We start from the raw sequence: 21,540 nt of genomic DNA on the forward strand, positions 1-21,540 counted from the left end.
CCCGCCCCCGCTGCCCGCCATTCGGGTCACCTGACCCACCCGCGGCTCACGTGATCCGTCCCCAGCGCCGCCATTTTGGAGCTCCGGATGAGGAGGGGGAAACCGGGGGAAAAGAGGGAAAAGAGCCGGGAGAGAGGTGGGCAAGGACGAGGGCGAGGGCACGGCCGGGTCCTGGCTGGCCAAACGAGGCTCGCGGAAGCAGCAGCCGCCGCCTGACCGCAGGTACCGCGCCCCGGGGCCGCCCCTCCGCCCGCTGTTAGCGCCGCCGCCGGCCATGTGCATCCTCCTCTCAGGCCTCTGCCGGCGCTCGCTTCCTCCTCAGCCGGCCGACCCCCGCCCGGTGCTAGCCACAAGCCCCAAGTTCCGTGTCCCGGTTCTGTCTTCTGTGCAGCAAGGCCTGCGGAGACTCCGGGCTTGCCCTGCAGCTGGGGGTGGGGGAACCTGCTGCTCCCTGCATACTGTCACCAGCCCGGCCCGCCCGCAGGCGTTGCTTCCTTCTCCAGGCGTTGCTTCTTTCTGCAAATGTGAGATCGCTTAGGCCAGCCGGGATGGACCCAGCCACGATGTTCTCACAGCATCTTTTGATTAATTTTCTAAGCTCCCTCATTCCCGACCCATCACCTCAGTCCTTTAGCCAGTGCGTGGTGTAGAAAAAGCTACTACAGAAACGCAGCCCTGGTCTTCTGCATTTATTACCATCCTCTGGAGATAGAATGATGTCTCCAGAGATCACGGAGACCATCAGGGAAAGTTCCCACCTCTTAAGACCTGGGGGCATCGGAATGAATGGTTTGTGTAGAAGGCCGGGATGATTAATAAGGTGGCGGCCACTTTCCCAACCCCAAGGCGGTCTTTTTAAGTTTCTGCAGTGGGCTGTAATTTGCTATCAGTCTGCATCGCTCTTCTCAGGCAATTACTGGATTTATCACCTCTTTGAGTTTGCACTTTCTCCAGTACTCCGCTCTCACTCAGAGTATGGGTTGCATTATTGATTAAAAGAAAGCCTGGCCCTTCATTCCTTTACCTCACTAACTCGTTGAAAATTAACTTCAGGGGAGCCCTAAAGATGTTTTTTCTGCCCTGGCAGTGAGCTATTTTACTTAACCGTAATCGATAAGGTAGTTGCATTCTAGGTGAAACGAATAAGCATTTTTTTATCTTTTAGATTTATTCCAGCCAGTATAAGAAACAGTGGCAAAGAAATGTAGGACCAGAGTAGGAAACTGCGTTAGAAGATATATAGGTCACACCACTGTGTCATATCTTTTTATGCTGTTTTTCTGCCTATTGTGCTTGGTTGCAGAATCACTCGTTAGATTGTATTTTTAGTTTAGATTAAAATAGCAATGTGCAATTTATTGTTCCATTCTCATTAGAAAATGTTGTCAGTAAAACCAATAGTGTTGAGTCCAGTACGTAAATTCTGAGGTAAAACGAAATACACAATTATTGGGAGAAGTTTCCAGAGCTATTTTTTCCTAACTTCTGCAAAATCCTCAGGTCGGCTTGTTAGATAAATTATTTAAATTTGCATTACGTAATAGGGTTGCATGAACATTCCTCTGAATTTCTTTTTACATGGAATATTGAGAAATTTTTCACTGCCAAAAAAAAAATCATTACTTTGTTTCACCAAGAAAGAGAAATGTTTTGATACTATATACTTTCGTTCTTGGCCACAGCTGGATTTTGAAGATTGATCCAAGGGACTGTATTAATTTCAGGAATTGATTTGAAAGACACTGGCTCTGCCACTTAACAGCCATGTAACCTTGGGTAAGTCACTTAAACCACACTGAGTGTTTCCTTATTTATAAGATTGTATAACACCCACCTAGCCTGTCCTAAAGAGTTATGAGGATCAGATACCACTAACATGTTTGATAGAGCCTAGCTGTAAGGAGCTGTTACTCTTTTCAGTATTGATATTTTGTACATTTTTATTCTCATTGAGAATTAAGATGAAAATTGGTGTATTAGAGAAAGCATGGTTTTAGAGTGAGATTGGCCTGGATTCCTGTTCTTAAACCAGTTACCACTTTGTGTCTGTGAGTCTCAGGTTCCTCATCTGCAAAAATAAAAAATAAAAATACACAAAATTTGAGTATTACACAAAATCTACAGAGGCATTACTCCCTAGACTTGCACCTCATGGGCAAGGATTTCCTCAGTCATTTTTGTAGTCCCCAGCATTCTGGTTGGCACATTATAGGTGCTCAATAAATGACAGTAAATCTGAATATTGGTTAATGTTAGTTAGACCTTATGTCTTCATTGCAGCTGCCAAATTAGAATATTCTCTCAGGCTATGTGCCAACTAAGAAACTCTAGACTATGAACCTCCATATACTTGTGATATTTATACTCATTTTTTTCTTAGTGGTAATTAATAATTACCTTGGGCTCAGAAGATTTTAAATCAAATAAATTGTAGCCAATATAGTGAGGTAAATCTATAAATAATGTGTAAGCAGTTTCCAGGTAACTTTATAGACAGTTTATAATTCAGGGACCTGAAAGTTCATCTAGCTTCACCCTCTTGTTTTACATCTGAGCAATCTAAAACTCACAGAGACAGTGACTTGCCTAAGGTCACACAGCTAATTGAGGGCACTTTAGGGGAGGGACCCTTGAGCTTATGTCCCCTGCCTTCTTTTGGCTAGAGCAAAATAAATTTGTCATATTTTAGAATTACAATCATCTGGAAGAATGGGGAATTTATTGGCCATTACTTCTATAGCACAATTTTTTTTTTTTCCCCATTTTGGAAAAAACAAATTCTTGTTCTGAAAGAGAAGGTTCTTTTGTATCATATTGTACTGTTCTTCATATAAACACAGAAAATTACAGCCTTTTCTCCAGGCCCACATGAATTGTTCAACTTGATTTTACTCATGATGACCATACTACTGTAACTATAAAGAACTAATTAGATACCCAAATAACCAAATAGCAAATTATAAGGAAATAAAGACAACTGAAATAATTTGGCTCCTAACTTTTTGTGAGAAAGATATTAATTAGAAGCATTTGCCTGTGGAATACTGTTGTCAAGGAAAGATTTGAGAGAGTTGGTGGAAAGGGTTATAGAACTTTTCTGGTTTGGGATACAACTTTTGTTTATTACTTATTTATTGGTAACAATTTAATATATTTAATGTTGTTATGTCTAAACATTCCAAACAAGAAATCTCCTGTTTTGCTAATGCCTGTCGTCTTCTTTCCTCCTGGTGAACTTTCCTATTTAGCCATATCGATCTTTTCACTCACCCCCAGATAGCATGCTTATTCTTACTTCTAAAAATATAGTCATGTCATGGCTGCTTTTCTGGTCACTGCTACCCTTGTGTCAACTTGTATCAGCAGTATTCCAAGGAAGCAAATGGCACGTTGAAATGAGGATAATTCAAGGAAGGTATATTTACAAAGATATTAGTAATAAAGGTGTTGGACTTCAATAAGCAAACCACAGCATAATGCAGTTATCTGGAGCTAGCAGCATTAGGAGAGGGAGAGGTATCAGAATCAGAAGAAGGGTCTTGGAGAGCAGCCTACCTGGAAAGAAATAGCCTTCTATTGAGGAACACAGCCAATCCAAGGTGACCTAGAGGTAGAGAACCAGGACGATGAATATTCTGATCTCACTCTGCTACCTCCCTCTGATCTGTCATGGTTCTTCATTGGCTGACCTCAACCAGAAGGCAGAGGACAGGGGAGCCTAGTGATGTAATCCCTCTGACAGCAGAATGGAAAGGAGGATACAGTGAGCCTAGAGGGCAAATGGATGATGTCTGGCATGCTGCCCATCCTTTGGGAACCAGTGGACATCTTACCTCTCCATGAAGCTTTTGCTTACCTTGCTAGCCCAAAAGAGCTCTTCAGTCTCTTTCAGGATTTAGTCATTGACTGTTGCCTTTTATTTTACCTTGTGTACCATTGCATTGTTTAAATGCTGTTACTTTTTAACTTCCAAATGTTTGCCTTATCCACTCAACTCAGTTTTAAACTACAAGTATTAAGAATTTAAAATTTTTCCTGATACTTTGCCTTGCGCCTTGCACATAACAATTTGTTTGTTACACACACACACATATTTGTATTTCTGCATTAGTGGTCTAAATAAAATTTCTGTGATTCTAAGGAATCAAGAAATTTGAAGGATTGGCCTTAAGGTAACTTCCCCTCTGTGTGTACTTTATTATGATCTGTTTAGCCTTTTTATTATGAAAAATGTTAAACATTTACATAAGTAGAAAGAACAGTGAATTCCTAGGTACTCATCATGCAACTTCAATTACAGAATTAGTCATTCTTTCTTTATTCTCATCCTATCCACCCCACCACTGCAGTATCACCAAGGTAATTGTTTTAAAGCTGTGTTTACACTGATCTCTTGGAGGCCAAGGAGAGTATGCAGATTGTCATAGTTTATGTTGTCATCACTATTGAGCCACTGACATTGTATGTATACTCCTTATTTCATCTCTTTTGTTCAGATTTGCTTCACTTGACACACAATCTCATATATATGTATTTCTGCATTAGTGGTCTAAGTAACATTTTTGTGAAAATTGAAAGAGTTGGCCTCACAGTAACTTCCCCTCTGTGTATACTTTATTATCAGCTGTTTATCTAACCTTTTTTTTTTTTTAACAGAGACTTGTTTTTATGAGATTAACCTGTGCATTGATTTTGCATGGGGACCCAAACTGGTTTTTCAGGTGTTTCCTGACATATTTTATGTTGTCATATCTGTTTTATAGCTGCCATTACTGTACTTATCCCCAAATGTATGCAGCCTTTAAAATGAGATACTTACATAAATGTTCAGGGAAAATTGGAGCATCTGCTGCAAATTTCCATTAGCTCTTAATGCCTGAGCAGACACAGCTTTAAAAATCTGAATGTTTTGTCAGATTCTTTTGTATTAGTCTTTTTCTTGAGTTAAGATGAACTCCTCCTTCTCTTCATTTCACTTTCTTTTTAAGGTACACACTGAAATATCCACGGGGAGCAATTTGCACTGGTCTGTGTCGCTTCTCTTATTGAGTAGAAGAAAGATAACATGAGTCACCTTTGTAACCCTACGGGTGTGCAAAGTCTCTTGAGCAAACATTCACTTGTTAACCTCCAGATGATCAGTCAGCCTACATGGGTGTTACATTTCATGGGGAAGGAGACCTTAGATCTACAGCAGAGAGCCGTATCGTGTTCAGGAGGATTCCTATTATTAAACTTATTATTTAATCAATTTGCATTTAACCATTGAACTGACAGACATAAGGCCTTAAGTTAATCACCTTAAAGGGAAATCAGTAGTCACATGAAGAGCCACAGCTCCTCTTGGCCTAAAAATGTGGAATTCTAAGACAATAAAGCGACTTAGGAAGTCACAAAAGGGTTTTTCTAAGGAAACAAATTGTTCCCCCATTGGTCTCCTCTTTAATGACTTACAGCTGAGCGTAGAGATCTAAAAAGACTTTTGTTCCTTCTACCTGAGAAAGATGAAACAGAACTAGTCTTTTGAGAGATTGTTTAAGGGAGAGTGGCTGAAGGACCACGGGCCTTAGGGAGCCAGGGTAGCTGTCATTGTTGGAATGGCCATGGAATGCATGTGAGGGCAGTTAGAGACAGCTAGTAGCCAAGAGAAAAAAAGCTGATGCCATAGGGCAGAGTATTATTAGGAAGAAGGGAAGAAATAGTACTGAAGAAGCCAAGAGTAAAGTGTTTGCATTTTTGCCTGATGTGGACCTAGATCTAGAAAGCTGGCTTGCCAGAAGGAGTAGAAAATCAGGAAGAAAAGCCATAGCTGCTGCCCAGAGTTGTGGGCGACCTGGCACTGAAGCTGGTCAGCAGTGTGTGTGTGTGTGTGTGTGTGTGTGTGTGGCGCGGGGGGGCGGGGCCTGGTGTGTGTGTGTGTGTGTGTGTGTGTGTGTGTGTGTGTGTGGCGCGGGGGGGGGCGGGGCCTGGCAGGACATTAGGTATCATCTTGGCAGGGGCTGAAGGGCCCTTATATGTTGATTCAACCATGTGGGGAAGAACAGCCATGATTCACCACCTAAAATAAGAATTCAGAGCCTGGGACTGAAGTTTAAGAATAGTGTGGTCTTTGGTCTATAGCTAGTGCCACTAAAAATTTTGTTGGCATTTATTGAATGTTGTGAGTAAGATTCCAGAATGCACCTAAAATGTGGAAAAACAAAACTTGTTGCTGGAAAAAAGCCTAAACTTAAAAATGTGATCCAAGTCAACAAATTAATCTCACTTTAAGCCAAAGGAAATGTTTGAAATGAAAGTACTGCCAGGAAATAGAAAGAGTATTCTAGACTTAGGCGGAAAGATTTATGGGTATTTTATGTTTAGTGACTTCCTCAGCCATAATGCATTATTAGAACGAACAAATAACCTCTTCTAAGGACTCTGTTCATATCTGGAACTGAAACACAACTGGGATATCAATTTTTTCCTTCTCTGATGTCCCTTACCCTTTCAGGAAAAAAAAAACCATGTATGTGGATATGAGTAATAGTTGACCACTAATATGACCTCTAAAAAAAAACCACAGCATAGTTTGTGGTTTATCTTCAGGAAGATAAAGGAAGTAAAAGTAGGAACTAGATCATTGCTTTTATTTAATTTCATTTATATAGTACTTTCCCAAATTCAATATGCCCTGTACAAACTACATGACTATAGTTTCACAATTTCAAAGATTTGGGGAGAAAAAAAACAAATTTGTGATTTTAGTAATAAAACTGCAGCTATATTTGGTATAAGAAATACACTCAAGAATTGTATCAGTCATTGGCTTTACAGAGTGATGTTTCACAGTAACTGGAGGGGTTTCACATGCCTTGAGAATGGCTGTGCTCCTTTAATCAAGGAATAGGAGTCTTTTTTTTTTCTTTCTTTCTTGGCATTGTGCAAAAGAGAGGGAGTACTTTTGGTCCTGCTGGATGCTGAAGGCAAAGAAAGTGAAGAAAAATGGAGAAAAAGATCATCATTTCCGAAGAAATAAGTGATAGAGGGGAGTATCTTCATCATTAGTCTTGATAGAAGATTGCATTCTAAAGAGAAATTCTAACCAATTTAAATCTATACTGGGGATCGCCAGGTGTGTGGACATGGAGCTTCCAGCTTAGAAAATACTTAGATGAGATTACAGACACTAACATTCTCTTATATTTTCTAAATTACATGCCTGTAATTATCCTGTAACCTGGTATTTTTCTGTTTTACATTATCCTTTTTAGATATGGAAGAAAGTAGCAGTGTTGCCATGTTGGTGCCAGATATTGGGGAACAGGAAGCTATACTGACTGCTGAAAGTATCATCAGTCCTTCATTGGAAATTGATGAACAAAGAAAAACTAAACCAGATCCATTAATCCATGTTATCCAGAAGTTAAGCAAGATAGTGGAAAATGAAAAGTCACAAAAATGTCTTTTAATTGGGAAGAAACGCCCACGTTCAAGTGCCGCAACACACTCTCTTGAAACCCAAGAACTTTGTGAGATTCCAGCTAAAGTAACCCAGTCACCTGCTGCTGATACTAGAAGGGCTGAGATGTCACAAACAAATTTTACCCCTGACACTCTTGCCCAGAATGAAGGGAAGGCTATGTCTTATCAGTGTAGCCTTTGTAAGTTTCTATCATCATCCTTTTCTGTGTTAAAAGATCATATTAAGCAACATGGTCAGCAAAATGAAGTGATACTGATGTGCTCAGAGTGCCATATTACATCTAGAAGCCAGGAGGAACTTGAAGCTCACGTGGTGAATGACCATGACAATGATGCCAATATCCACACCCAATCCAAAGCCCAACAGTGCGTAAGCCCCTCCAGCTCTTTGTGTCGGAAAACCACAGAAAGAAATGAAACCATTCCAGATATCCCAGTAAGTGTGGACAATCTACAGACTCATACTGTCCAAACTGCATCTGTGGCAGAAATGGGTAGGAGGAAATGGTATGCATACGAACAGTACGGCATGTATCGATGCTTGTTTTGTAGTTATACTTGTGGCCAGCAGAGAATGTTGAAAACACACGCTTGGAAACATGCTGGGGAGGTTGATTGCTCCTATCCAATCTTTGAAAATGAAAATGAACCCCTAGGCCTGCTGGATTCTTCAGCAGCTGCTGCGCCTGGTGGGGTCGATGCAGTGGTCATTGCTATTGGAGACAGTGAACTGAGTATCCACAATGGGCCATCAGTGCAAGTGCAGATTTGCAGCTCAGAACAGTTATCATCTTCATCTCCTTTAGAACAGAGTGCAGAAAGAGGAGTACACCTAAGTCAGTCAGTTACCCTGGACCCCAATGAGGAAGAAATGCTAGAAGTGATTTCTGATGCAGAGGAGAATCTGATTCCTGATAGCCTGCTTACATCAGCACAGAAAATCATCAGCAGCAGCCCCAATAAAAAAGGGCATGTTAACGTGATAGTGGAGCGATTGCCAAGTGCTGAAGAAACCCTTTCACAGAAGCGCTTCCTCATGAACACTGAAATGGAAGAAGGGAAGGACCTGAGCCCGACAGAAGCTCAGATTGGGCGCGAAGGAATGGATGATGTTTATCGTGCTGATAAATGTACTGTTGATATTGGGGGATTGATCATAGGCTGGAGCAGTTCAGAGAAAAAAGACGAGTTAATGAATAAAGGCCTGGCTACTGATGAGAATGCCCCACCAGGCCGGAGAAGGACAAATTCTGAGTCTCTTCGATTACACTCATTAGCTGCAGAAGCCCTTGTCACAATGCCTATAAGAGCTGCAGAGTTGACAAGAGCCAACCTGGGGCACTATGGAGATATAAACCTTTTAGATCCAGATACTAGTCAAAGGCAAGTAGATAGTACATTGGCAGCATACTCAAAAATGATGTCGCCACTTAAAAACTCTTCAGATGGATTAACTAGTCTTAACCAAAGCAACTCCACCTTGGTAGCACTCCCAGAGGGTAGGCAGGAATTGTCAGATGGGCAGGTTAAGACAGGCATCAGCATGTCCTTACTCACCGTCATTGAAAAATTGAGAGAAAGGACAGACCAAAACGCTTCAGACGATGACATTTTGAAAGAGTTGCAGGACAACGCCCAGTGCCAACCCAACAGCGATACAAGTTTGTCCGGAAACAATGTGGTGGAATACATCCCGAATGCTGAACGACCCTACCGTTGCCGCCTGTGTCACTACACAAGTGGCAACAAGGGCTACATCAAGCAGCACTTACGAGTCCATCGACAGAGACAGCCTTATCAGTGTCCTATCTGCGAGCACATAGCGGACAACAGCAAAGATTTGGAGAGTCACATGATCCACCACTGTAAGACAAGAATATACCAGTGCAAGCAGTGTGAAGAATCCTTCCATTATAAGGTAAGCATTGGTTCAGGAAGTCTTTCAGAGGACCTTCGCATCTTAGAGTGAGAAGGGAACTTTGTAGATCTAGTCCAATCACCTCATTTTATAGATAAGGAAACTGGGTCCCAGAAAAGTTTGATAAGTTGCCCAAGGGGATCCCAACTTACCAGTATTAAAGTTGGGACTGTTCAGAATTTCTGCTGTAGAATCCTTTTCCCTGCCTGCTGCCTCCTTAACAGCCTCTGTGTTTTAATGTGTATAGTTTAAAGTGTTGATTTTCTGTTGCAAGAGAATTATAGAGAGTGTATAGTGGATTGACATACGTTTGACTTAACGTATTGACATACGTTTGACTTAAACAAATTTAACCGTACATCATCACAACAAAAAAATACATATTTTTCATCTTATATGGCACCAGAATGCCAGGCATTCAGTTCAGCTTCTACATAACCAACAGTGATGTGTATCATTGCAGAAGGAAAAATGGGCTATGGTGGACCTATTAAAAGGTACTGTCATGGAAATAGAGCCATGCGTGTCATGTTTTATGGGCAGGGTAAAGAACTTTCAAGAGTTATTTGACTGTCTGATTTTATCTTAAGTGCTGACCTTATCAAAACCAATATCCTGTATGAAGTGCTATTCTTTTATAAAGGAAACTTGTTGAATCATTGGTTTAGAACTTTTCTTCAGTGGGCCAGGTGACTCCTTGAAAATGTATTACAAATGTTATCCTAAGGGCTAACTAGGAGGTAGACTTTTTCCCTCAGATTACCGAGAGCTGGGGTCTAGCTGTGGTAAAAAGGTCACAGGAGGGAGGCCGAGGCGGGCAGATCATGAGGTCAGGAGATTGAGACCATCCTGGCTAACACTGTGAAACCCTGTCTGCTAAAAATACAAAAACTTAGCTGGGTATGGTGGCGGGCACCTGTAGTCCCAGCTACTTGGGAGGCTAAGGAAGGAGAATGGCCTGAACCTGGGAGGCGGAGCTTGCAGTGAGCCAAGATCATGCCGCTGCACTCCAGCCTGGGCAACAGAGCGAGACTCCATCTCCAAAAAAAAAAAAAAAGTAACAGGAATAAGAAAGCCCTTGAGTCTGAGGTTCACTGCTTCTCAGATTACACTCATGAAATTCCAAGTAGGACGTCCACATAGGCTGCGAAGACAAGTTCCTGAAGTCTCCAGGAGTTTCTTTTGCTACTGAGCTCTTGATTCATGGGAATGGAAGTAGAGGAGACAGGATGTCCTTGGAGGAGCACTTCCAGTTAGATCTCTTACACATTTAGATATTTCAGTGAAAAATTAGGAGTCTGGCGATTACCGATTGGATTTTTTTTTTTGTGAAGTTGCATTATTCTGAACACTCTGCTCGTTCCTCCTCTGGGCCTACCAGTGTTTCAGTAAATACGGACACGCCCTGTGTAATCACCTAAGAAAATGGTGACTTCCTTTCAGAGAATATGAAGAGGAACTGTCCATTGAATGTGATTATGATTTGCTAATGTACTTCTTTCTATAAATTGTCAAATGTGTCAAATGATCCTTTAGCAGACTTGATTTTAAAATATGGTAATTCGTTGTACTAGTCCATGAAAGCAATGAACCTGTTCTTCTACAGCCTCCTAAGAGTTGGACGTGTATATTTATTGAAAATTACATATTTCTTTCCACTTTTTAGAGTCAATTGAGGAACCATGAGAGAGAACAGCACAGTCTTCCAGATACCTTGTCAATAGCAACTTCTAATGAGCCAAGAATTTCCAGTGATACAGCTGATGGAAAATGTGTCCAGGAAGGTATCTATGTATTTTGTTATGCAGGCTGCAGTGACTCGCACATGACATAAAAGTGCCCTTAGTTGTCATGGTTGGTTATTTTCAGGGCAAAAGCCTATATTCTCCTCCATTTTTGTACCATGGATATGAGTGAATCTGATCTCTGTTTCTGAGGAAATGCCAAGTACTGAATGAAGCAGATGATTACTAGGTCCTAGGTGAGAAGCCCTAGATAGTAAGGATTCATCTTCAGTTGAAACTTAAGAGCCCCTTAGAAGGTGATGTACCAGCAAGCCAGAAAAGCAAGCCAGAAAAGCTACAACATGGAAAACAGGCCTCCCCTCCCTCTCTCGGCACCAGTTGACCTACTGAGAACAGAGCTTTTGCAGACGGTAGGCCCCCACCCCAAACTTTAACTGGGGCTCCCCGCTGTGATGTTATTCTTACCCAAGTATGACTGCCAGATTTCATCTGCATTATTAAAAAAAAAAAGCACACACACAGACACACAAGATCTTTTTATGTACTAGTTAAGTAGCAGTCAACCGAGTTTCTGGTAATAAGAATATTAGAATCAAAAGATTTAATTAGAGCTCCATGAAAAGGCGGATGCCACATCCGGAGAATTAAGGATAAAGTGTACTAAGCTGTGCCGCTTTGGTTCAGCTCACTTAAATTGATATACTTTAAATGTCTCCAATGTGGCACATAATGTTTATGGGAGATAAAACATATTGGGGTGACTTTCCTTTTTAGATTTGCTAAGAATTAAAGTTAGAAACGACTACAGAGTGAAATGTTTTACCATAATGTTTCATTAAATTATACCCCAGAAAGCATAACTGATTCTAGAATGCTTCTGAAAGAACTGATTTAGACACCACTGTAGCACCAAAATTCTCATGTCAAACAGATGTCATCCCTGTAAAACTCTCTGAAACAAAAGGAGTTTATGATATAGCATCTGTTTTTGCAGTAGATGGCTGAGCTAAAACAGTTTTGTTTCCTTTTTACAAAATAGCTCTAAATGCCTCCTTTTATTTTAATTCATTATGTTTCCATATCCCCTTTAAAGGAGACATTAAAACGTCTGATATGATTGGACCATAAATCCCTAATGAAGGGATGAAGTAAATACTACTCAGTAGCACCACCTGCAGTTAATATCAGTGTTGGAAGATGTCTTTTTTAGCACCGTCCTAAAAAGCAAACATTTCAAACTGTCCAAATGAGTTAACATTAAAATTCACAATTTTAATAAAGATTAAAGTGTCAGCTCAAAATTAAAATAACCACTTCAGACTTTACAGTGTTAATGTATGTTTACTAGATTTTATGTTGCAGCATCTTTTCTTTGTGGCTCATGCTTTTTTTTTAGGGTTACATGCATGGATTTTTAAATTGCCTGCCATGCCTCTTTTCCTCCACCTGGCTCCATTTGCTTTTTTCTCTCAGTACTGTAGCAGTTCAAATGGCTGCATACTTATACCTGGATGGGTACTTTTTTAACTCAATATTAGATATTTTGAAATCTGGTTGTCAGGCCAAAGAAAAAATTTTTAGCTCACAAATAAGGTAATAATAATTCATGCTTTGTTAAAACTTCTTTACCTATTTAGTAAACTTGTTAATCAAGAAGAGAGATTTGTGCCTCTGTGATCCTCAGTCTCTGCCATTCAGATAGCACAGATACCTTAGGGCATGTTTCAGCTTAACATTTGCTTGGCCAAAAGGCATGGCCTGCCTGTCTTGAGCTAGATACTGTGCTAGGTGCTGGGAGTACAGTGAAAGGCATCACCGCCCTTCAGGAATCCAACTCAGTGAAGAAGACAGAACGAGGCTGATGGGTATGTCAGCAGATACCGCAGGAGCTCAAATAGAGCCGCAAGCAAAGCCCTTTCGTATGGTGTTACTCCATGAAACCTAATTAAATTGTTTTTTATTGGAAACCTATGATTTGCCAAGCGCTGGGAATTCAGTCTAAACAAAACAAGCAGATCCTTATCCTCTGGGAATAGACAGCTTAGTGACAGGGCAGAGATTTTACCCAGACATGCAGGTAAAGTACAGACTTTGCTAAAGGAAAAATATAGGACTTATTAAACTATGCTGTGAGGTTCTAGCATTTCCAATTTGTAGATGAGAAAACTGAGACTTCAAGAGGCAAAATAATTTACCCATGATCATACTGGTAGAAAGTGGCAGAGCGAGGACTAAGCCCAAGTTTTTGAACTTTAAATCCAATATTCTTTCCATTGGAAACAGTTGCTTGAAGTAGCACAGGCTCTCATTCTGTGCTATATTAAGTTTTTCCATCTGTCAGTTTTATTAGTTGTCATTGATCTGTAATATTTCTCACACAAAACCATTATCCAATATTTCACACTTCATTTTTTAGGGTTTTTTTAAAACTGTATTTGGAACAGTGCCATTTATAATTAAGTCCAAGTTTTTAACCTACCAATTAAGAGCAATACTTAGATTATAATTATGATTAGTGTGTATATTAACGTTATAGATTTATACCAGGAAATTAGGACATTTTGTTCTGCCTGGCAGTAGTTATTAGCAAAAGAAAATTTCAATTTTAGAAACCGTAAATTTAACTTAAGGATTTTCTCTGTTGAAATTTCAGTGTGGGTTTTCCTTTGTATAATACCACGGATTTTACTTTTATGCAGTGTGTACAGCTGTTCTACCTAAGCTTTCTTCCTGCCAAGAGACACACAGTTCTTCCTGCTCTGCCTTTTTCATGAGCTTCCATGCTTGCTTTGTTTCTGAATATAAAGCAGAGTGTGAATAGCCTGTGGACTGTATGCTGACAGACAAGTACATGAAGCGTTGAATATCTTCAAGAAATCGTTTTATATGATCAGGTCACTCAACTCGTGTTGACATAAGCTTACCCCAACTTGAATTACTCAGCCCTGTTGTTGCAGAGTGAGTTTAGTAACATGGCTTCTTTTCGTTGGATCCATGTCTCCTGCGTTTCGGAGAGCTGCATATTCATGTCAGTCATAACCTTTGTCCCTGTAACCTGTCAGTTAACTAGAAAGAATTATACATTGCATAGCACTTAAAAATTTGCGGCTGCTTTTCCTTTCTTGTTGCGTTGGTAGCTGACGTTTAGTGGTAAACAAAGAAAATGCACTGGGTGAAAAGGCCTTAGGCTTTTTTTTTGTAGGGGGAGAGTAGGGGAGAGATCTCTTGCTCTGTTGCCCAGGCTGGTCTCCAGCTCCTGGCCTCAGGCAGTCCTCCCACCTCAGCCTCCCAGAGTGCTAGGATTATGGGCATGAGCCACCACACCTAGCCAGGCTTTTTATATTGAGTTGGTTATATATGCTTCATAGCCACACTTTATAATATTGGAGTATAGTATTAAATTACAGCTTGTTGGCAAGTCAGTGTTTCTGTAAGACAGTATATCCAATATTGGTTAGAGTAACACCTATTTGGTGATACAGATCAACAGGGTGTCTCTGATTAATTTAGCTCCTACATAGCCAGAAGCAAGTTCATTATGATTTAGAATATTGTACATGGTTATGCAGAAATCATCCCAACCTATCTGTGTTTATAGGTCAGATGATGTTCAGTTTATATCTGCTGATAGTGTATATGCAGGAAAACCTATAAAACCACTTCAGACTTGTTAAAACAGTGAGAAAGCCGTGATTGAAATATTAATACAACTGTGTGGTATAAATTTTCATTTACAATGGAATGTAAATGCTGTCATTTGAATCTTGTCAAAGCCTGCTACTAAAACTCTGAAATACCTTGTCTAGGGAATAAGTCTTCAGTCCAGAAACAGTATAGATGTGATGTGTGTGATTATACAAGTACAACATATGTTGGTGTCAGAAACCACAGGCGAATCCATAACTCTGATAAGCCGTACAGGTAAGTGTTATGATTCTAGAATTTTAATGTTTGTATTAAAATATTTTATAGTAAAGAAATAAAATGAAATAAAAATGTATAGCACTTACTGAAACACAGGTTAAGAAGTAAGAAATTTTCACTAATTGGTTTTATATTTTGTTGTTTTATATATTTACTTATTTATTTTTTGAGTCAGTGTCTTGCTGTATTGCCCAGGCTGGAGTGCAGTGGTATGATCACAGCTCACTGCAGCCTCGAACTCCTGGCCTCAAGGGATCCTCCCACATCAGCCTCCCAAAGTGCTGGGATTGCAGGCGTGAGCCACTGCACCTGGCTGGTTTTATAAGTCTTGTTTGATTTGTTAAGATGTGAACTTTAAGCTTGAATCTTAGGACAGTAGGCATTTTGTCTAGTTGATATATAGGAAATTGTCTTTATCTGTCAATTTTATGTTTTCATTTCATATGGGTATAAATTTCATAGCAATTTTCAATGCCTTAGAGTTCATTTCAGTAATTTGGCAGTAAGGTACTCAGTATTCAGCAAAAGATCCTTAAAACTTAAAGGCAATAAAATTTTCTATGAAAGAGTCCATTTTTCAAAATTAAGCTAGTATGTGTAGAATAAGTCATTTAATTTCGTTACTTGATTTTTCCCAAAAGCAAATTCAGATATATATTTCAGAAAATATAGGCATTCTCAGTGATAGTGCTAGGCAATGGGCATGAACTTTCACCCCCTTGTCAAAACTTAGCAGGTTTAACTCTCTCCCCAGATTCTGTAGATATGATACAAGTGAGTGTGGGCAAGTTATTGTATTAATCTCAATGAAAACCTGACAGATTGTGCCATAAAAGGTCATTGTTTAATCCCAAAGTGTGGTGATCTGTGTATGGTTTCGAATATTTAATATGTGCTTAATTTGCAAACCAGCAGACTTACTTATAATCACTCTTCAGACAGTACATCTGTTTGCAGAGTCTTAAAACTCTGTGGAAGGTGTTTGACCTTGCCTCAGTCCTCCTCAGTGTCTTCCTTCCTTCCTTCCTTCCTTCCTTCCTTCTTTCCTTCTTTCCTTCCTTCCTTCCTTTCCTTTCTTCCTTTCCTTCCTTTCCTTTCCTTCCCTCCCTCCCTCTCTCCCTCCCTCCTTCCTTCCTTCCTTTCCTTCCTTCCTTTCCTTCCTTCCTTTCCTTTCTTCCTTTCCTTTCTTCCTACCTTTCCTTCCTTTCCTTTCCCTCCCTCCCTCCTTCCTTCCTTCCTTCCTTCCTTTTTTTCTTTGACAGAGTCTCGCTCTGTCATCACCCAGGCTGGAGTGCAGTGGAGTGATCTCACCTCACGGCAACCTCCGCCTCCCGGGTTCAAGTGATTCTCATGCCTCAGCCTCCCGAGTAGCTGGGACCACAGGCATGTGCCATGATTAGCTAATTAGAGACGGGGTTTCGCCAGGTCTTGAACTCCTGGCCTCAAGTGTCCGCCCACCTTGGCCTCCCAAAGTGCTGGGATTACATGGTTACACCATGTCCAATCAGTCTATTTAATAGGTGGGACTGAGTATATTTACATTCGTGATTTATACTGGGAAATGTTTAGGAGAATGTGATGGAAACAGGGAACACTAGTTTACCTGATAGGAGGAGAAAGCTTTGCCTTTATATTTTTGGTATCCTTGAATTTAGACATACCGTGCCAGATTCATGTGATTTAAGTAAGAAGAAAATAACATTTCTCCGGGTCCAGAATTAGATTGTTCTTTCATTCATGGAGAAATATTTATTGAGCAAATATTATGCTTCAGGGGCCATGCTAGATTCTTGGACTAGAGTCATAACAAAACAGACGTCATCTTTGCTGTCATGGAACTTGTAGACAAACAATAAGCAAGTAAACCCTCAAATACTTAGGAAAAAGGTTAGCGATTCTAGTTCTGTTGAAGGTTTTACATCTGCTTCATTAGATCGGTCTTGCAGCTTAAAGATTCATTTTGATAGCTGTCAGTGTCTCAGGGATGTTTTCTTGTGTTCTTAAAATATTCACAGATTCATAGGATTCATTGCAGTTGTCCTAGGGTCTTCCTAGCAACGGGCAACATCCCGTGAGCATCCTCTTTGTTTAACATCAGAGAACTCTCAGTCTGTTATTTTCCAAATTTATTCACACTCCGCTTTGTCACTGGGTTTGATGTGGTTATGCCTTAGAAACAATTTTGTCATATCTCCCTCTTTGTACTTATTATCAGTTTTTCCTCATAAGTCTTATTTTCTAATGTCATGGCTCTCCTTTTAACCTTCTTTAAATACTCACCATCCTTTGCCTTCATGGGATTTCTGGTCGCAGAGCATTACAGATTAACATGTTCTATTCCAGGATGTTTCTAGGACTTTCTCCTCGTTGTCCTATACTGTGTGCCTTAAGCGGAGCTGGTAGCGTAGCCTTTATAATGTCTGACTTAATTCAAGGATCACAGGAGTTTCTCTGGCTCATTTCATGTCTGCTTCATTCAGTTTCGTTGCCTGGTGCACTTATGGTCAGAGTTTGGGCTTGGTTTCTCAGAGTTCATGCCATACCCTATGCATTTCTGATTCCCTACATTTTGTTAAGAAACATGCTCACAGGCAGCAGTAATGAGTTCTTAAAGAGCTACAAGGCCTTGTTGCACAACTTCTAAACTTTGCACAAGGGCACAAAAGATTTATTGTTTATTTTAGTGTGCCTATTACATAACAAGTTTTCTGTAGTGGTGAAACCTGTTCCTTTCTCGTGCTTTTGCTTTTTATGCTGTCATTCCAGTCCTTCAATGACCCCATCCTTGTGGTCTGGGCAGTACGGCTTCATGGATCCCTGGTTCTGGGGGCAGAAAGTCCTGGGATTGAATCTGAGCTCTCTCACTTGTGAGATTTGTGATCTTGCGCATACTGTTTCACCTCTCTGTGCTGGTTTTGTCGTGAATAGAATGAGGATATTAAGGTTGTGAGGGTGAAATGAAATACCATATAAGGTACCAGCACATAATAAACAGCCAGTAAGTGGTAGCTGGTAGTTACTGGGCCCAGCTTTTATCTTCTCAATAATTCATTATCTAACCAAAGAAAAGTACTAAAAGGCTGATGACCTCTAAACACTAGGGAAACAAAGAAGAATTAATTCTGTGCCAGGGTAGGCAGGCAGAGCTCATTTTACAAGAGAGATGCTGGGCCCAGGCAGAGTGCTGTCCCTGCTGAGGTCCCCATGCTATGTCTGGCTGCTCTGGAGTCACTCTAGTATCTTGGGAGCATCCCAGGCCTGGACCACACAGTTCCTGTGCCCCACTGGGGACCTTGGGAATATTATGCCATACTAAGCCTCTTTTCCCAAACGAAACTCGGGAGAATACTTCCCCGCTCATAAGGCTTTGTGAAGATTAGGTGAGATTATATTTATGAAGTACCCAGCATGTTACTTGGTGCATTGAAGGGGCTTGTTCCCATTTTCTGCTCATGAAGTTGTCAGATTATCTCAGAAGCCCTGTTCTTACCCAGAAAAAAAGAGAGCTGTTTTCCATTCCTGTGGAAGGACAGGGAAAGATTAAAATGACATCATTCCATCCCAGTGCCTACCAATGCAGCTATTAATAACTTTGTTCTTATTCTGTGTAAACCATACACCAATTGTAGTTATACCTGACATTTCTTTTTTTTTCTTTTTTAAATTTTATTTTTCCATAAGTTGTTGGGGTACAGGCGGTGTTTGGTTACATGAGTAAGTTCTTCAGTGGTAATTTGTGAGAACCTGGTGCACCCATCACCCGAGCAGTATACACAGCACCATATTTGTTGTCTTTTATCCCTCGCCCTCCTCCCACTCTTTCCCCCCAAGTCCCCAAAGCCATTTTATCATTCTTATGCCTTTGCGTCCTCATAGCTTAGCTCCCACGTATCAGTGAGAACATACGATGTTTGGTTTTCCATTCCTGAGTTACTTCACTTAGAATAATAGTCTCTAATCTCATCCAGGTCACTGCAAATGCTGTTAATTCATTCTTTTTTATGGCTGAGTAGTATTCAATCATATATATATATCTCCGAGTTCTTTATCCACTCGTTGATTGATGGGCATTTGGGTTGGTTCCACGATTTTGCTATTGTGAATTGTGCTGCTATAAACTTGCGTGTGCAAGCATCTTTTTCAAATAATGACTTCTTTTCCTGGGATTGCTGGATCAAATGGTAGTTCTACTTTTAGTTCTTTAAGGAATCTCTACACTGTTCCATAGTGGCTGTACTAGTTTACATTCCCACCAGCCGTGTAGAAGTGTTCCTTATCGCCACATCCACACCAACATCTACTGTTTATTGATTCTTTGATTATGGCCATTCTTACAGGAGTAAGGTGGTATCACACTGTGGTTTTGATTTGCATTTCCCCGATCATTAGTGATGTTGCATTTGATTTGCATTTCCCTGATCATTAAGGATTTTTTCATATGTTTGTTGGCCATTTGCGTATCTTCTTTTGAGAATTGTCTATTTATGTCCTTAGCCCACTTTTTGATGGGATTGATTGTTTTTTTCCTACTGATTTGTTTGAGTTCATTGTAGATTCTGGATATTAGTCCTTTGTCAGATGTATAGATTGTGAAGATTTTCACCCACTCTGGGTTGTCTGTGTACTCTGCTGACTGTTCCTTTTGCCTTGCCAAAGCTCTTTAATTAGATACAGCTATTTATCTTTGTTTTTATTGCAATTGCTTTTGGGGTTTTGGTCATGAAATCCTTGCCTACGCCAGTGTCTAGAAGGGTTTTTCCAATGTTATCTTCTAGAATTTTTGTAGTTTCAGGTCTTAGGTTTAAGTCCTTAATCCATCTTGAGTTGATTTTTGTATAAGGTGAGAGATTATACGTGACATTTATAACATTGACCCCAAAGTTTTACTGAAAATTTCCACTCAAAATTTTTCATATTAGATGGTCCTTGGTTTAGTTCAATATTGCACTGCTGGACCTGCCCTGATTTACATCTCCCAGTACCACTTTTGTAGAGAACAAGATGGGAGAACAAAACATTGTCCTAAGAGTATCAGTTTCTTTTTAACCATAAGGCATGGAACCCATTTTCCCTTAGAAATACAACTGTACTGTGCTTAGGTTCTGAAACTATACTGTGGCAGGGGGACAGCATGATGTCAAAGGAAGTACATGGGCTTTGGGCTCAAGTACTCCACACACTGCCCGAGACATAGTAGGTGCTCGGTAAATGTTGACTGATAGTTGTCCATATCCCTCAGTTTTTCCCATCTATAAAATGGGTCTGATTCTATAAGCTTTTTGTGTAAGTTTAATTTATGCTTGAAAATAAATGTGTAGTGGTATTATTATGCCTTTTCTTCCTTAAGTAGAATAGCTGCCCAAATAATATAAGATGATTTTTTTTTAATACCCAGTCCAAAAATACCCATTTTCCCCTAATTGTTTCAAAACATACTTTTGGAGGTAGCTTTTTCATATTGAGAACCAAACAAGGTCCAGCCGCTCTGTTAAGAGAGTATCTTAAGTCTCTCTCTCTCTCCCAGCCTCTAAATTTTTTAAATAGATTTTATAATTGATGTTACCATGCCTCCTGAAAATTGCATAAATCATAAAGGTTCAGCTGATGAATAATCACAAATTAAACTCATGCTTGTAACACAAACCATTATGAGCTCTTCAGCAGCACCCCTTCGTGGGCCTTCCAGTCATTAACCACCCCTCCCCTCTTTCTGGTAACCACTATCTTGACTTCTAACATTATCAATTAGTTTTTTCTGTTTCTGAACTTAATAAAAATGGAATCATACAGTACATATTCTACTTTATGTTCAGATTTTTTTGCTCAACGTGTGTGTATGTGTGTGTCTGTATAGTTCCACCTAGCAGAATTGCATTTCATTGTTACATAGTATTCCACTGTTAAGACCACCGCAATTTATTCATTGTTCTGTGAATAGACATTTGAGTTATTGTAAGGTTTTCCTCCCTGATATGATCTGATACCATTTTAACATTCTTTTACATGTTTTTGGGCACATATATGAAGTGAGTCCATTTCCATTGGGTTTATACCTAGGGGTGGAATTTTTTGGTAATTGGACATGTATATGTATTCAGCTTTGGTAGACAGTGTCAACAGTTTTCCAAAATGGTTGTACCTATTCACATCCTCACCAGCACTTTGTCTTGTCAGTCTTTAATCTTTATTGTTTTGGTAGATGTATAGCAGTGTATTACTGTGCTTTTGTTTGCATTTCCCTGATAATTTCTGAGTTTGAGCATCTTTTCATTTGTTTATGGGCTATTATTGCCCACTTCTTTTTTGCATTGTCTATTGTATTAGTTTGGCATTGTTATAAGGGAATACCTGAGGCTGGGTAATTTATAAAGAAGAAGTTTATTTGGCTTATGGTTCTGCAGGCTGTCCTCTGCTTCTGGTGAGGGCCTCAGGAGGCTTCCAGTCATGACAGAGGTGAAGCGGGAGCAGATATGTCACATTGTGAGACAT

At 40.1% G+C, this 21,540-nt stretch overlaps 1 protein-coding gene across 2 annotated transcripts in view; it reads left to right on the forward strand.

Annotated features, from left to right (window-relative positions):
• Positions 1-3: 3 nt before the first annotated feature.
• ZNF507 (zinc finger protein 507) overlaps positions 4-21,540 on the forward strand; it is a 37,649-nt gene continuing 16,112 nt past the window's right edge. The window contains exons 1-5 of one of the 2 annotated variants that reach the window (XM_003316253.5): positions 4-222; positions 1,683-1,776; positions 7,254-9,382; positions 11,049-11,166; positions 14,934-15,048. In XM_003316253.5, coding sequence (XP_003316301.1) covers positions 7,256-9,382; positions 11,049-11,166; positions 14,934-15,048 — 2,360 coding nt within the window. In that variant the 5' untranslated portion in view covers positions 4-222; positions 1,683-1,776; positions 7,254-7,255. The remainder of the gene's footprint in view (positions 223-1,682; positions 1,777-7,253; positions 9,383-11,048; positions 11,167-14,933; positions 15,049-21,540) is intronic. The other variant, XM_524202.7, reaches the window with a different exon arrangement.

Source organism: Pan troglodytes, chromosome 20 (assembly GCF_028858775.2).
Source record: "Pan troglodytes isolate AG18354 chromosome 20, NHGRI_mPanTro3-v2.0_pri, whole genome shotgun sequence".
In the NCBI taxonomy this organism is placed as follows: Eukaryota; Metazoa; Chordata; class Mammalia; order Primates; family Hominidae; genus Pan; species Pan troglodytes.